The 16,041-nt window shown below is 38.4% G+C and overlaps 1 protein-coding gene and 1 non-coding gene across 3 annotated transcripts in view; both read right to left on the bottom strand.

Annotated features, from left to right (window-relative positions):
- LOC109037958 (NAD kinase) overlaps positions 1 to 16,041 on the bottom strand; it is a 149,744-nt gene that overhangs the window by 95,930 nt on the left and 37,773 nt on the right. The window contains exon 2 of one of the 2 annotated variants that reach the window (XM_019052841.2): positions 11,552 to 11,629. The exons of the other annotated variant lie outside the window; for it this stretch is intronic. Coding sequence (XP_018908386.1) covers positions 11,552 to 11,629 — 78 coding nt within the window. The remainder of the gene's footprint in view (positions 1 to 11,551; positions 11,630 to 16,041) is intronic. 2 annotated transcript variants of the gene reach the window in all.
- Positions 15,245 to 15,316, bottom strand: TRNAD-GUC (transfer RNA aspartic acid (anticodon GUC)). The gene has a single exon. It is a non-coding gene; the product is annotated as a tRNA-Asp (tRNA).

The raw sequence follows: 16,041 nt of genomic DNA, 5'->3' as shown, positions 1-16,041 counted from the left end.
AGGTCGGACAATCGGACATGAACTATGTGACTAAAACTAAAAATTTTGATGTTTATTTCGTCACATTTTAAATTTCGAAGGGTGCTTTATGAAGAAAATTTTACGAGGAACCCGATGGAACCACTTTTAAAACCTTAAAGTTCTGTATGAACAGGGTTATGAGGTTTTAAAGTTTCCAAATTTTTTCCGACCTCCCCCGTTGACTGGATCCATTGTGTGTCATGCCGCCCGATACTCGAATGCGTAGTCAACGAGACGTGACCGGCCGCAAAAATCTCCACTGCATGAGAAAGTAAAATCTTTAGAGGGAAATGCAATTTAGAATCCTAATCTACATAGCTTATTGAAAAAATGCATTAAGAAATATTTCCGTTCAAAAAGATGTTGTCTCCTTCATTTTAAAATGAATTTTTCATGACGTTGGCGATTTGAAGTATTTTCAAGAGAGCTTATTGGAAAAGTGGACAAAACCTCGAGAAACTCACCCAGAGAAATAATCATTGGTTTGGCTTTTTCACTGATACAAAATATCTTGTTACTTTATTGTCACTTGAACATTTCACTTTGTCGGAGAAGCTCATAAAAATAGAAATTTTGAAATAATTAAAAACAAAATTCGAAAAAATCCCAAGTTTCACGTTCTGTTTTCAAGTCTGTTTAAATTTTACTCCTGAGAAATACTGTGATAATCCTCTTAACGATTTAAAGCGTTTAAGCTTTTGAGGTATCACACGGTAAAAAGGTTCGATAGGAGGAAATGTAGGAGGATAAAATTCCGATTTAACAGTCATCGACTGAATCATTTGAATTCCGATAGCTCGTTAGGAATTCCTGTAAAAAAGTAAGTTCAATTCGTTCAATGGTCGACTGGTCATGCCAAGTTGTGACCTACTTTCATTTTACTCGCGGTTATTATGGTGACATTTGCGTTTCATGAATCACTCATGGCGACAACTTTGTGTTTTCTCACTACATCTCCCTCCCTCCCTCCCCCTTTTGGCGAGACAAAATTTGCGGTCTAACCAACTTTTAACCTTCAGCCGGTAGTAAAGAGTGTTTTAGTCCTGACGTCAATCCAAGGGTTCTTAATAAAGTCGATCACACGGCTTAAATGAACGGATTTGGTTCAGAAAAAAAAAATAGAGCACTAATTTTACGCTGATCTCTCTCGGTAAAGAATGGAGATTTGGTTAGTGTCTGAAATGTTTTTATAAAATAAAAACGATACTGAGAGAGCTGACCACATGACTATCCTCGAATTGGTCTCATGTAATAATTATTGGATCGGCCATGAGAGAATGATTGCATATGCTGAATTGTATGAGTTCAAAAGGGAAGAAACGCCCTATGATGACGTCACAGTGCGGTGAATTTTCTCACTTTGGGATCAATTTTTTTTGTCTATTTCCTATACCAGCAGAGAATCGTGAAATTAATGAGAACTCGAATCATCTCGCAGTTTCATCTGAAGCTACAAACATTTTTCGTAAAAATACTCCATTAAAAGGCGGCAGAGCAATTTCGTGAATTTCCGTAGCAAATTATAAACAAGTGATGTAATTATGTGGGTTAATTTCTCCATGTTTTTTAAAATTGCAAGAACAAAAATTAATTACTTGAAAATGGATTTCTTAATTTTAGGGTTGTTACATTTAAACAAATGATGCTCATCTAATGCAGGCTAATTCGGAGAGTTCTAAACCTATTACATAAATGACAACTCATCTTTCAACTTTTCTTTCGAAAAAAATGCAAAAAATTTTGAGGAAAAGTCATGGAACCTCAAACTACACAGACCCTCTAATTTTAAATAAATCTAAATATAAAATAAAGTTACGTCTTCATGTCGTATGCGGTTCTACTTCTTTATAAGAATTGATATCGGTATGTATTCTAGTTGTGGCGATGGATTTCAGGTTCGTTGCTATTCCAGACCTTTCGCATCATTTACACTATTTTTTAACCACTAACAATCTCAAGCCATTCATGCATAGGTAATAAGTTTTTTGAACAACTTTTGAATACACTGAAGCGTTAACCTGCCGACTACAACGTTACATAACGCCGGTTTTGCTGAGTTTGTGGTGATTTTATTATCTTTCCGACTAACGGTCTTACCCAATGGACTCGAGGGTTTTCCCCCTTCCATCGCTCATTAGACAGTTGCTGTACTTTAAATCCTATTACAATCTTAAGATTTAAAGGCACAAAATGAAAATGTAAAAATATATTTTTCTTTAATGAAGTTAGAATTATTTGTTGACATGGGCCGAACATGGATTTTGGGGGGAAGGGTCACAAAGTAGCACCATTTCAAGGGGGTTCTTGGTCTATAAAAAATACCTAATTAAGAGAAGTTTGGAGGGACTCCCTTAGTCCCAAAAGAAAGGTCCAGAAACCCTCTGGAAATTTTAAAAAAGTAGACGTCTCAAAAGCATTAGGCATTCTTACCGAACAATAAATTGATCGAGATAAAATTGCAAAGATGAAAGAAATTTCAGTTTCCAGTTGCATTTATCTTGCAAAAGCAATTACAATTTATGGGGGGGCGGGGGAAGTAGAATTTTGGGTGCAAGTTCTCGCCCCGGCTCCCTTCTTGTTGTGCCCATGTTTGTTGAATATTCGTTGATGATGTATCATTCTTCGAGCCCTAAAACCTTTGACTTTATAGCTTTCCGCCAGTGTCGTAGCACACAAGTTTTCATGGGTGGGGGTCTACGGTCAAAAAATTCTCACTGGAGTCCAAACAAAAAAAAAATCCCATGAAATCACGGAAAATGATGTTCTTGGGGGAAGTTTTTCCAGTCATAAAGTCTAAACCACCCCCATCTTGGCTAAGCCATGTTAACGTCGCACATTTGTTGTTTCTGGAATAAGCCAAAAACAATGATTCCCTAATGTAATTCAGTTTTAAAGTTTTCAAATTGTAACATTCTACATTGCGTCGTTTCTCTCACGAAAGAACGTAACTACATTTCAATGTTATACCACCTTCTCCCGCCCAAATTATCGTTTTCCGAGGAGAATTCGGAGAGTTTCTAAATGAAATTGTTTAAATTTTTCTTCTAATCTCATGCAAAAACAGGTAAAATTTTCAACAAAAATATGCAGATTTATTCTTATAAAAATTGAATCGTTTGAGTCAATTTTACAAGCTTGGAATGAAGTTACGTTCCTTCGTGCGCACGGAGAAAAATATATGGTTTACAAACCAATTGGTGGCTCATGTGGAACATCACTGATAGTAGTGATGGGAACAAATAATAATAGTACATATACCTTAGTTATGGTATCGATACCATACTGTGGTACGAGCTACCACAGTATGATTCACAGACCGATGATCATTAGTTCATAAATAACTTTTAATGATGTTCCATATGAACCACTAATTGGTTCATAAGCCACAGCTTTTTCTCAGTGCGGGAAACGACGAACACTGGAAAAAAACACATTGGATCTAGAGTCCGGACTCTTAAAAACATCGACAAGAAAAAATACTCTTGATTCAATCGGATTTTTGCTTAAATCAAGAACCAGGCCTCTAAATTTGGGCGGATTTCCTTTCGATTTAAGCTAGATTCTGATTGAATCAAGAGTATGTTTTCTTGTCAATGTTTTCAAGAGTCTGGACTTTAGATCCAATGTGTTTTTTTTTTCCAGTGACTTGAAAAAATCATTTACCGATGATCGAGACACTTTTCTCCCTTGCACGAGACGTTACGACGTCGTAACGCAAAAAAAAGGGGTTTCACTTGAATGACCCGAGGGATGGAACAACACTGAAGGGCACTGAAATTGGAGGAGCGCGGATCGAGGAGGGACGTGCGCGAGGGTCGCGGCGGAAAACAGGGACGAAAACGGGGGTTCGAACCGGGGACCGCGGTGGAGGAAGACTCGGACTCGGACTCGAAGGCGAGGAACTGGACGTTGACGGGACGGAGCGTGGACGGACGGGGACAGAGCGACAGATGACTGTTGGGAAGTGGATGGCAGTGACTGCTCCGCAGCTCACGAGAGAAAGCAGACGCAGGGGTCGCGAAGCCCGACGGGGGCCGTCGCGCCGCACCGCCCGCTCGGTGGTCAAAAACCAGAAAACCAGAGCGTGATCCACGGACACGACGTTTCTGACCAAAAATTGATCTTTTCAAGTAAAATCAAAATATTTTCCGATTTGAAAGAAAGAAAGAAAAAAAAAAAAAAAAAAAAAAAAAAAACGATCTTTGGAAAAAGTTGTAAAAATATTTGTAGGTATCTGCCAAATTCATTAATATTTTCATCAAATTGTCCTCGAAGAAATAATTGAAATTTTAAAGAGGCAATTTCAAAAACGTCCGGCAAAATGTAAATTGTCCTCAGGTTTGGAGAATTCTTGTAAATATTCGCAAAAAAGCATACTTGAGCGTTGTAGCTAAGTTTGTGGACATTTCCGGTAAAATCAACACACTGATGTGTGTGTTTTTTTTTTCTAATAGTAAAATCAAAATAATTTCCGTAGACGTATGGGACGCCCAGTGAGACGTTAGCGACAGGGGGTGTTAAATGAGATGAGGGAGTGTCAACTCCCTGATGACCTGTGGGAAGACCGAGCTTTGTGGCGATTAGGCGTCGTAAAGCGCCAAAGAGCGCTATAAAAGCGACTCATATGTGTGTAAAATAATTTCCAATTTGTTTTAAATTTCTTTACGATCTTTGGAATGAGTTGTAAAAATATTTGAAGGTTTTAAAAAATAATAAAATTATTTGTAGGTAACGGCTCTGCCAAATTCATTCATCCTTTTATCAAATTCCTTTTGAAGAAAAAAATTGAGAAGTTAAAAATGTTCAGCAAGATTTGAATTGTTATTAAATTTAAGTAAAACATTCTTGTAAATATTCACAAAAAAGTATCTTTGGAACGTTATCGCAAATTTTCTGAAAATATGTATAGTATAAATTCGTAATATGGTGCCATGAAAATGCTTCAACATAATTTCTTTAAGTACCACCGGGGGTGAGAAAATCCGCCGTGGATGGTTTGCGAATGATAGCTTGAACGATATCATAAAAATAGAGCATTTCTACCGCTTATTCGGACCCTAAGACGCCCATTGTTCGGCCACCGTGCGGCTATGCGTCGCGTGTTCGTTATTGAGATGTTAAGATGCTGAAGATAGGGACACTCAAAATCTGGCCACAGGAGAAAGCCGCCAACTGTCGCATCGCTACCGAAACGTCACCTTTGTGCGAAAAGAGTGTCGCCCCGCGGCGACCGAAATGATTTTTCCTTCCTTTTACAATCATTTTCCATTCTTTTTACTCAGCACTAGCCATGAGAAGTAGAAAAATGCAAAAAAAAAAAAAAAACTAATTGCGGCCCCCTACCCGTGCCTTTGGGGTTCATGAAACCGAACTAAGAGAGCCTTCAAAAATTTTCATGAACTTTTGGAAAATTTTTCAGGAAGTTTCAACTGAGTTCAAAAATGTCTTCAATTTCAAAGTCGGTGTTTTTCCTTGGCGCGGCAGAGTAGGGTGCAATGTGTAAAGAGTGTGCCCTGGATATAGTATCTATGCAGATCCTTTATAAAGGAGAAAAAATAAAATAAAATAAAATGAAAAATAAAAAACTTTTCTGCCAAGTGCCAGGACTGACTTAGTTTCTTACACATTGGAGCCAACGCCGCAAACCCTGCAATCCGGAAAATTGCATCAATATGCGATGTTGTATTTTGTGTAAAAATTTCTATTTAACGGAATAATATGGAAGAATCTTCGGCGCGTCGAGGATGTTGGGGAGCGGACGTGCTGATTATCTTGAATTCGCAGAATACCGAGTGCGATCCGGCTGACAGAGGACCTCAAGATCGCACCGAGAAATTCCTGACTCCACTCGCGAGATCTGATGATTAATTGTATTTTCGCGGAGTCAATGGGATGAGTCGCGTGCCATACTCCATCATGCTAAAGAGGAACGCCGTATGAGTCTTCGGACGTTGCCAAATTGTCCCCGAAAAGTAAGAATACCCAGAGAGGCTTGTAAATAATCTTCTGCCAATTTTCCAGATAATGTCATTGCTGCTTTGATCTAAAGTATCAGAAAATCTCAAGGAAAATATTCTTACTTTTCCGCAAAAATAAATATTTTATCTGGAGAAACTTTGCATCATTTGAATATTCATACGGCATTTTTCCATGGTACGGCAGTGACTGTCGTGCTCAAAAAGAAGGCCGAATGAGCAGGGGTAAAGAATCTTCACGAAACAATGACCTATCGGTCGTTTGCGGAGGTGGAGGGAAAATTGCGTGGGCTACGACCTTGAATAATGGATGATATAAAAGTGAATACGTTTTTATCAAAATACGCCTCATTTTCGTGTACACCTTTCGATGTTGTGTACGCGCACATCTTTAAACAACGTATGAGCGTAAGCATCTCGGAACTCACACTGTTATAACGATTTGCGGCAGTGGCGAGGCGTGACAAATCGATTCTCGATATATTCCCATTTGACGCCATGTTAAAGGATCGATTATTAATGTGTTCGTTACGAACACCCTGTTTATCGATCCTTTCCCATTGGTTTAAATGGCAGATCAATCGATACATCGCGAAGCACGCCACGCCACTGATTGCCAGTCAAAAACCGAGAGCGCAAATACAGATAGAGGAGACGGCTCAACGCTTGAAGTATACCTGCAGTTTAGCAGGCGCTTTCCGCGATCATTTTTCGATCAAATTTCAAAGTTTCGGAAATTTTTTTCTGGAAGGCGAGGTCCCATTTCACAGATCAGGTCACAGTTACGAAGCAACAAAACTTTCTCACACATCCACAACAATGAAAAAGAGCTTGGTATCTTTTCCGCTTACTTAAAGATTTTAACGCACAGTAGAAAAATTGGATGGTGCCACACGCGTGGGCGTGATACAATTATTTCGACTTTCAAGTAGGTAAAATTGCATTCCCAGGAAATGAAGGAGAATGAGAACTCTTTTCGGCTGACTCGGAGACTTTAACGCAAGGTGGAAAAAGTGAGATTGGGCCAAACCGTGGTACAATGATTTGACTTCCAAGAGGATATATCCAAAAAATGAGGTGAACTTGTATTCTACATCATCCCAATTATTCGGTTCGTACAATCCAACTTTCAGTTTGTATAACCGAACTTATGAGGTTACAAGAACTGATAAAAAAAGTTTGGTTACATAGACCAACCATTGGGTTTTAGGAATAAAAAAATATGTTTTATTCAAAAGAGAGAACTCTCAACGGAGGCTCTCTCTACACTGCTTTATACAAAACTTATGACAAAAATGTTGTTACTTTGTAATTTTTTTTTTGCAATAAGCATGTTTCAAATGTGCAAGACTTACGTTAGTAGGCATGGTACAGGTTTTTTGTCGAGAATATGAGTGCATGTGTCTTAAACTAACCTGTAACAAAAAGATAATAAGTACATTAGTAAAGATCGGGAAAATATATTGGTGAGCATCGATTATAAATCTGATCAAGTTCAAAGATAATTAAATAATTCTGAAAATCAGTGACTTGATATTAAGAACCATCAGGTCATGAGGGCCCTATGACACAAAATAGGCTGGAATTAATTTTTGGAAAAATGAGGAATTTGCCTATTCATGCTTTCGATAAAAACAGGAGGAGAAAAAAAGGAATCGGCAGAGGTTTCGACTTTTTTGATGCTATTTTCAAAACGTCTTTCATAAGAAGAGTGAAAAGATCTAATAAGGTCAAGTGTAAGTGCATCATGTCACGCGAATTGTGATATTTGATCGGTTAACCTTGACTAAAAATGTTCAATGAATGAAGTGATGTATCTGCGCCCGCCGTGAACCTTCCTCCAATACAACGATGATTTACGTGCAATCTGCGAATACAACTATTGCGGCTCTGGCGGACCCGCTTTTGCCTATCCTCCCAATTGAAGGCAAACGTTATAGCTTCCTAGAATATTACACAGAGTGACTACTATTCCCGCCTTTTCTCGCCTCGACAATCTTTTGCAAATTTTTTGCCGCCCCCGTCTCATTCGTTTTGAAACATCAATAAGAACGATCAAGTGAACGTGCCGGAGGGGGAGGGATGCATAAGACGCATTTACTCGTGTTGGACACATTTTTTGCGAAAGCTATGTCAACACTACGAGCGAAAGTTCACGGAACTTGGCGCGAAAGATAAACCTAAACCTATCTCTGTGTGGACAAGGTCTTCCATTCATATAAAATGAACGAAAAAATTATGAAAGAACGAACATAAATGTGGTTTAATGATTTTAACTTCCGCCGCCGCGCCGTGCTGACCGCACTATGTTTGACGCGATGCGTGAAGTATTCATGCAGTCTTGTAGGCGCTATGTGTTTCACGCCGTCCGCTGCTGACCGCAGCGACCGCACTGTCTTTGACGCAATGCGTGAAGTATTCATGCAGTCTTGAAGGCGCTAATACGTGTTACATGCCGACCGCCGCGCCGTGGGTTTCTCCTTTTCATCTCAAGTTCTCGTCATCATTGCTCTCAGCGCCGCGTCGTTCCAGGCCAAATTCCGTGTTCGATTTCTCTCTTAGTCTTAACTCGACTAATTAAAGGTGCTGTCTATTGTATCACAGAAAGACGACAAAATTAGAGATATACTCTCAGGAAATGAGAGATTTTGTCACCTTTTCCCGTTTGTATTTTTTTCTGAATCCGATTTTTCTTTATACCTACATTTAAAAAAATTGCAAAATTTGCCGCCATGGGCCGCGGCCCATGTGGCCACCCCCTAAAACCGGTCCTGGACTTCAGAGGTTTTTTACACCAGGAAAACTATTCTCTAGCCACACCAAACTTTTGGACGGGACGGGCCTTGACATAGCGCCAGAGGGAGGGCACGGATTCAAACTTTTTTTTCACGCTGCAACCCCTGCCTTTCACTGCATCGTTAGAAGGAGTATGAAAAAATAAAACCTCACGTGCAAAGGTGAGGTCATTTACTGGAACCGTCACAAACTGGCGTCAGGTCATGTTTACGCAAATGCAAACAATACACGGTTAACATTCTATAGCGAGAGAGGATACTCCTTCGGATTGTTCCAAATAACAGACCCGGTCCGATTGACAACAGTACATAAAGTGCGAGGTTTATTTTAGGACTGTTATTTTTTTTTTTTTTTTTTTCGAAGTTAATTCATTTGATTACATGATGCACCGATATTTTTTAAATTTGCAAGATCTTTGGATCTGTCTAGCCCTAGCAAAGCTTGTTAAAAGGCGCGTAAAAGAGTAGCCTCCTTATGGAGAAGATTGAGTGCGTCGCACAGCTCGCAGCTTTGTCCATCACTTAACTCTTCCGGTCTTGATCCTGGCGGTAGCTTTATTTAAATCAAGGACCTCCACCACGTCGTAGGTGTCGCTTTTAGAGACATGCCACCGAGTAGGGTTCAACAATCATGACTGTGCCACCTCGCCACCCCATAGAATGCAATTTATTTTTTACGTCATGAACTAGTACTTGGAGAAAATGCTCGCTCCGTTGCGCTTTAAGGCTACCACAGAACTTAGAAAAAGAAATTTCCTGGCTTCACTGACGAATTTTGGTAAAATTACCTGACAATTAAATATACAACAGATGGTTGAAAAGACATCATTTGAAACAGTTTTCAGGTAAGCTTCGTTGTTCAAAACGTCAAACCCATTTTAGAAATCAAAAATAGGTGACTTGACAATTTTTCATTTGCTTTTTTTTTCATTTATACTGACATTTCCGAATTTTCCCTGATTATTTTTTAAAAGTTTCCAGATATTTCCCGGTATTTCCTGATTGTGGCAACCCTATAATGAACCCTTCGAGAGTTCCAAGTTTTTGTCCCCCTTGCCGTAAGGTATATACGAAAAACAGCGTAAAAATATATAAAACTCTACTCTGGATGTAAACAGACTGAAGACTAAGTTGAAAATTTACGGGCCTCTCATAGCGAATAATATTCTAATGATATGCTGTTAATATGGCAATACAGGGTCCGCATCAGGCGACGACGCTGACGACATCTAGTGGCGAAATGAAGAGGTACCGCGTTGAAGTCGGAGCACATAAGTACCGCGAGTAGCTCAGAGAGAGAGCTACTTGTTGTGCCGGTCTGCCGGTCTGAAGGCCTTGTCGTCAGCGGCGGGAAATTTGAATAAGCACGTGGTGACCCCGCCACGCCACGTGGAAGTCGTCTGCGCTGATGATAAGGTCTCTAAGGATTTGAAAAGTAAACTGTCATGTGAAGCAGAAGAACTTCCTATTAGAAAAACTTACGCACGATTTATATGTCTAACGCGGGGAAAGCTGTATGAGAGGTATTTAAATTACTTCTGACGGGCAAATTAAGAATGACTGTTCTTCAGTCGGATGAAATAATACTAGTGGCCTTCACGTGCATCATCGAGTGTAAAAAGTATCTAATACTGTCTCTTAAAAAGGAAAAGGATAATGTTGGTGTATAAAAACAAACATTTAAGACTCATTTTCTTACACGTATTTTTAGCATGCACATGCATAACATTAATTAAGGAATATGGGAGACGGAAGGCTCGTGAGAGCATTACGTGCGATAGCTATAAGTTTCTGTAAGAATAATAAATAATTCGAATTTTCTAACATTATATTCTTGTCCAACATATAAGCGTGCAAAAAATGAATGAATAAATAAAAAAAAGAGGCAGTAAAATTTTGCCTACTGCTTCTAATATAAAATGAAAAAAAATGGAAAAAAAGTGAATGCATAATAACGTATAGAATTAACAAACAAACTGTATCAATATATTTGAGATTTTATCAAAGTACACGTAGGTGTTTTTTTCATGCGTAGGTCTCCTTGAAAAAGATATTTTGATTTTTCATTGAGAAGTGGCGATAAAATGCAGGAGAAAGGAGCGATATTTCGATTAAACAATAAATGTAAACAACCATAAAAAATGATGATAAAAAAAACATTACATTTTTATGAATGATGTCTTTTTATATACCGTCATTCTGGATAAAAAGCCGTCGAGATTCCCTTCAATAGTTCAGATATATTTTCTGGTACGCCGTTAATTTTTCAATGACATGCTAATGATACTATAATGATAATAAAAGTAAAAAGTAAGAAATCCTGGCCGGTTTTTGTCGACGGAGGATGTAATAATGCAACTTAAAGGTTTAAATACTAATGAAAGGTTCAAATAATGTACTACCCTGTTTTATTTATCCTGAAAAATAGGAATAAACAATGAAGGTGCTATGATTAACTCAAAAATTCTAGGAGTGCAAACCAATTTCAAACTTAGACAACGTGACACATATACTTATCTACTATTCTCGTAAAGTGTGATAACATCTAACAACAATCAACAAGAAAATAAAATAGAAGAAGAATGCGAAGAGTAAACAAAGTCCGACAAAATCATCGACAAACAATCCAAAATTACGAATGGCCTCACTTGCAGAGCGCGCTAAATCAGCATACAAAACTATTTTGCATAAGAGTGAGCACAAAAATAAAAACAAACTACGAGTGCAGCAACACAAATCAACGCCTGACAAATCGGTTACCTGCGTTGCTCCAATAGCGAATCACAAAGACAACGGTGACATTCGGTCATTAAACTGACCGATGACGGCTCTCGAGGGCTGAAAAATAAAAATATAAACATGAACAACAACATCGAAGAAAATTTCCGCTGACATACGAGTAGAGTGAAGGTACCTAATCGTTTTTTTTTTTTGCCTTGTGATTGGTCGGTAAGATAGGTGAAGGATGGTCTTACAAAGTTGAGGGTGACAACCCTGGTAAAAATTGACAGTAGAATCTGTGTTCCAAAATACCACAGACCTACAGCCGGCTGTAAGATTTCCAATAGCTTCTATAGCCGGCTACACAATTTCAAATAGCCTTTTATAGCCGATGGCGATTAAGCAACAGCCAGGCGATAAAGTGTACGCTAAATGTTACTAATTACGGATGCTAGGACTTAATGAGATTTTGGACTACTCCTCTCTTTTTGGGCCGTAGTATCTTAATTTATTTTGCGAAGAAAGCTCCGTACTTTTGATAGATGCCTGGCATTTCTAATATATTAGAGCGCCTTCAGTTTCGTATGATACTGTGCAATACCTCTGGCGTGAAATAGTTGCTCCCAGCGCCGTGGCACGCTGCGGCGCGGCAGGCGGGCAGCCAGCGCGGAACGCGCATTGGCGGCGCCTGCAAACCTAACAGGGATACTTCACGCGTTGCGCAATGCGTGAAGTATCCCTGTTAGGTTTGTAGGCGCCAGTGCGTCGCGTCGCCGCTCCGTTTTGTGTAAGGCTCTAATATTTAATCTGGCGGAGTCAGCGTTATTCAACTCATGATTTTGAAATGTTTGCACATCCTGTATGGATTATTCTCATTCAATTGATGAAAAAAATGTGTATTAAAGGAAAATATAATGTGTGTTTTGTAAATATTAAGGTGGTTCCGTAACAAACATAATGATTTACAAAACACACGAATTTATACACAATTTCGTATAGCCTTTTTTAATCGATGACGAAAAAGCAACAGCCAGGCGATAAAGTGTAAAACCCGGCGATAGGAACTATAGCCCGGCTGCATACTTTTTTATAGCTTCGTATAGCCCGGCCGTATGATTTTCTCCGCATTCTACAGCCAGCTTTATGATTTTCTGTAGCCTCCTTTAGCCGGCCATAAGAATTCCTATGGTTTTTTGAAACGCAGCTCTTATCGCCAATTTTTACCAGGGAAGTTTTCTGGGATTCCAGAATAACCGAACTTTTCAGGGATTAAAAATGGATAAACTTTAAAATTCCCTGATTTTGCATTTTGTTGTTTAGGGGGGGGGGGGGGGGGGCGCTGGCATTTATCAGAGCATTCATTCGCGAAAAATTTTTAGCGCGACGTCTCTTGAAATTGAAAAAAATTCAATTTTTTCGTCGAGAAGAAAAAATTCCCTGACTTTCCAGGAACTTGTCACCCTGAATACTATAGGCGCATGTTGATAATGGAACAAAAAAATTGTATCTCCTTCACAAGAATGATTGTCAAATCAAATTTTAAAACTATACGAATTTGGAGCCTTTTTGATGGACGCAGGAAACCAGAAGTAAATATACATGTTGTTCGACGGGTTTCGGTGCTAAGTTTTCTGCGCGTAAGCGCCAAATTTAAAAAAGGCCTAGAATAATATGAAACGCAGAAATTCCGCGAGTAATTGTAATGGCGGCAAAATAAAACAGAATAAAATTCTGGAAATCGACTTAAGGTTAAAGGTTTAACTTGAGGTCCTCCTAATTAAAATAATACAAGACTTTAAATTTAGTACAGTTCACGGAGGTAAATCTTTCAAGATACCCATTTCGGTCACGTTGGGTACAATAATTTGAATTTGAGATTTCGATTGAATATATCCCCTAATATTCATCAAGTGAGTGATTCATCGAAAGAGTTTCATTCAATTAAGTTTAAATTCAGGTCAATCTGCAATAAAGAGCGTAAAAGCAAGAAGTTATAATAAACCCGAAAATTTTGAGCCGCGATCATAGTAAACTATAAGATTGTAAACAACTCGTTTCCAAACTAAGTTTTTTGAATTCCAAATAACCCGAAAATTTTGAGCCCCGATCATAGTAAACTATAAGATTGTAAACAACTCGTTTCCGAACTAAGTTTTTTGAACTCCAAAATTGAAACTCGCGATGGTTTATTTGAAATGTTAGGGCTGTAAATGTAAAGTTTGGATGACATTAACTTCTCCGGGCTGCAACACCACCATTGTTTAATTTGCTATATCCTGTAGAACCCTTCCCTGCGTGGATAGTAACAAATGATTTACAATATATCAAAAATAAAACTAAAATACTTTGAGAACCGAAGGAAGATGGAGCGGAGAGAACCACTGCTCCGAAGAAAATCCGTTTAAATACCGGCACCTCATTAAATTCCATACGTAAACGTAAAAATACGCCTTAATTATTGGTAAGTTTTCTGGGGAAAGTTCGGAGAAGTTTATCTTCGTGTTCAAGATCTTACCAAATGTTCCGAGCGTCGACTCGTCGAGCCATAAAGTTATCAGATAGGAGAGAAGCCTTCAAACCTGGTGATACTAGCTTTCACGATCATATGGCGTGTGGCCTACAAGCGAATTTGCAGGCGCTTCTTTGCTCGACAAGATAGCTCAATAACAACTTTCTTTCAGTGCTGCGACTGCGAGCTGCGAGTTCCTGTCCTGTAAGTCTGTAACTATCGATTGAGGCCTTTTATTCCAGCTGCTGACTAATATTTTTGACTATTTTTCTGGTTGATTAGTGATGAAATATTTAATGATGGCAGGCGAAGGTTATTGTTGCAGGCGGTTATTAATTTTCAAAGAAACAGGCAAATAATATAGGCCCGCAGATTGTTTTCTTGGATATGATCGAATTACGAACTCCATACAGCCATACTTCTGAATGTACACGTTTACATAAGGGTTATTACATTTTTGAGAATTCGAAGAATCGAAAAAATTAGACAGCCCCCCCCCCCCCCCCTTCAGATGAATGTATCCTCTTTACTCGTTGCACAGATAATGTGACCCTACCTACGCCTGCTTACGCATGCTGGAAGGGTAGAGTGATTTTGAACGAAATTCGTTGAACAATGAGAAAATATTGCATTTTAAAGATTAGTAAAATTACCTTGATCGATGATAAGTTATGAAAAAAATACCTAAAGAGGAAATACTCGTGTTAGTTAGTGATTGAGTGAAAAAATAGTTGAAATTAGAAAAAATAAAATCGATCTGACGAACATTCTTTGGAAGTCCATTTTTGTTTTAAATTTAGCGTAAACTTTCTTGTGACCGAAAGAAATTATTTATTTACTTTTTTCTATCTTTTTTTTTTTTTTTTTTTTTTTTTTTTGAAAAAACTCAAATTAGTATTTTTTTAATTAAATGAGTTAAAGTCATCGCTAACAAAGTTACATTTCTTCCAATTAATTAAAAACTCATTTGAATGGCGAAAAAAATTATTTCACTCAAAAAAAGTACCTTACCCGAAAAAGCGTTATTTGAACCAAAGAGGATTTCGTTTAATTTAAAACGCCCTACTTAATCACATTCCCAATAGCGCAGATCCAGCGTATACAGCTCCGCGATACAGAAGGGGGGGGGGGGGTGGCGGCGGCGAATCGTATACAATAGATGGTCGAGACACTAAATACAAAATTTAAATGTAAAATCAGTTAAGAGGGTGAAAAAAATAATCCTCCCCGGCGGGGAATCGAACCCCGGTCTCCCGCGTGACAGGCGGGGATACTGACCACTATACTACCGAGGACTGATGAACGAAGCAACCGAAATGCGAGCTGTTCAATAGGACGCGGAGTACACAAGCCAATGCGCATGTGACGTAATACAGCGATTGTTCCCTTTATCCTTGCGCGCCAGCTCCAAATCGATTGATTCAACGATGTCATCTCTCGACTGTCGATCATCAACACTCAATTGAAGAGTCCAATTTTTAACTAATTCCAGGCTTAGCAGAAAGATAAAATTTACAAAAAAAAAAAAAAAAAAAAAAAAAAAAAGAATAAGGAGGGAAGTTGAACTTGAGGACGACTTAATCCCCTTCAGCAGCTTTAACTGAAAGTAATTTGGTTCTTTCCTGCTAAACTCACAATTAGTTCAATTTTTAGGACAACAATAAACGACCATAAGACCTGCCTGAAAATTGTAAGTTAGATAAGATACCTCCTTTCATCTTCTTTCTTATATTATGGACTTTTACTTCACGTAACCATCTTCTCCATGGGAAATGAGATACTCTTAAAACTTTTTTGACACTAACTATAGCTCAAAGCATTTTGTAATACATATCAAAATATTTACAACGCTTACATGTTCCCCCCTTAAGTGTCGGGAACTGAACTACATGTTGACCAACTTTTTTTTAAGAGACTATTCAGGGTTTTTATTTTATTCTTTTCAGTAGATTCAAAAGAAAGTTGGGGACAGACGACCAAAAATATACCGAAATAAATAAAAAAAATCAAAATAAATACG

Source organism: Bemisia tabaci, chromosome 4 (assembly GCF_918797505.1).
Source record: "Bemisia tabaci chromosome 4, PGI_BMITA_v3".
Classification (NCBI taxonomy): Eukaryota; Metazoa; Arthropoda; class Insecta; order Hemiptera; family Aleyrodidae; genus Bemisia; species Bemisia tabaci.
This window is presented reverse-complemented; position numbering and strand designations above follow the sequence as displayed.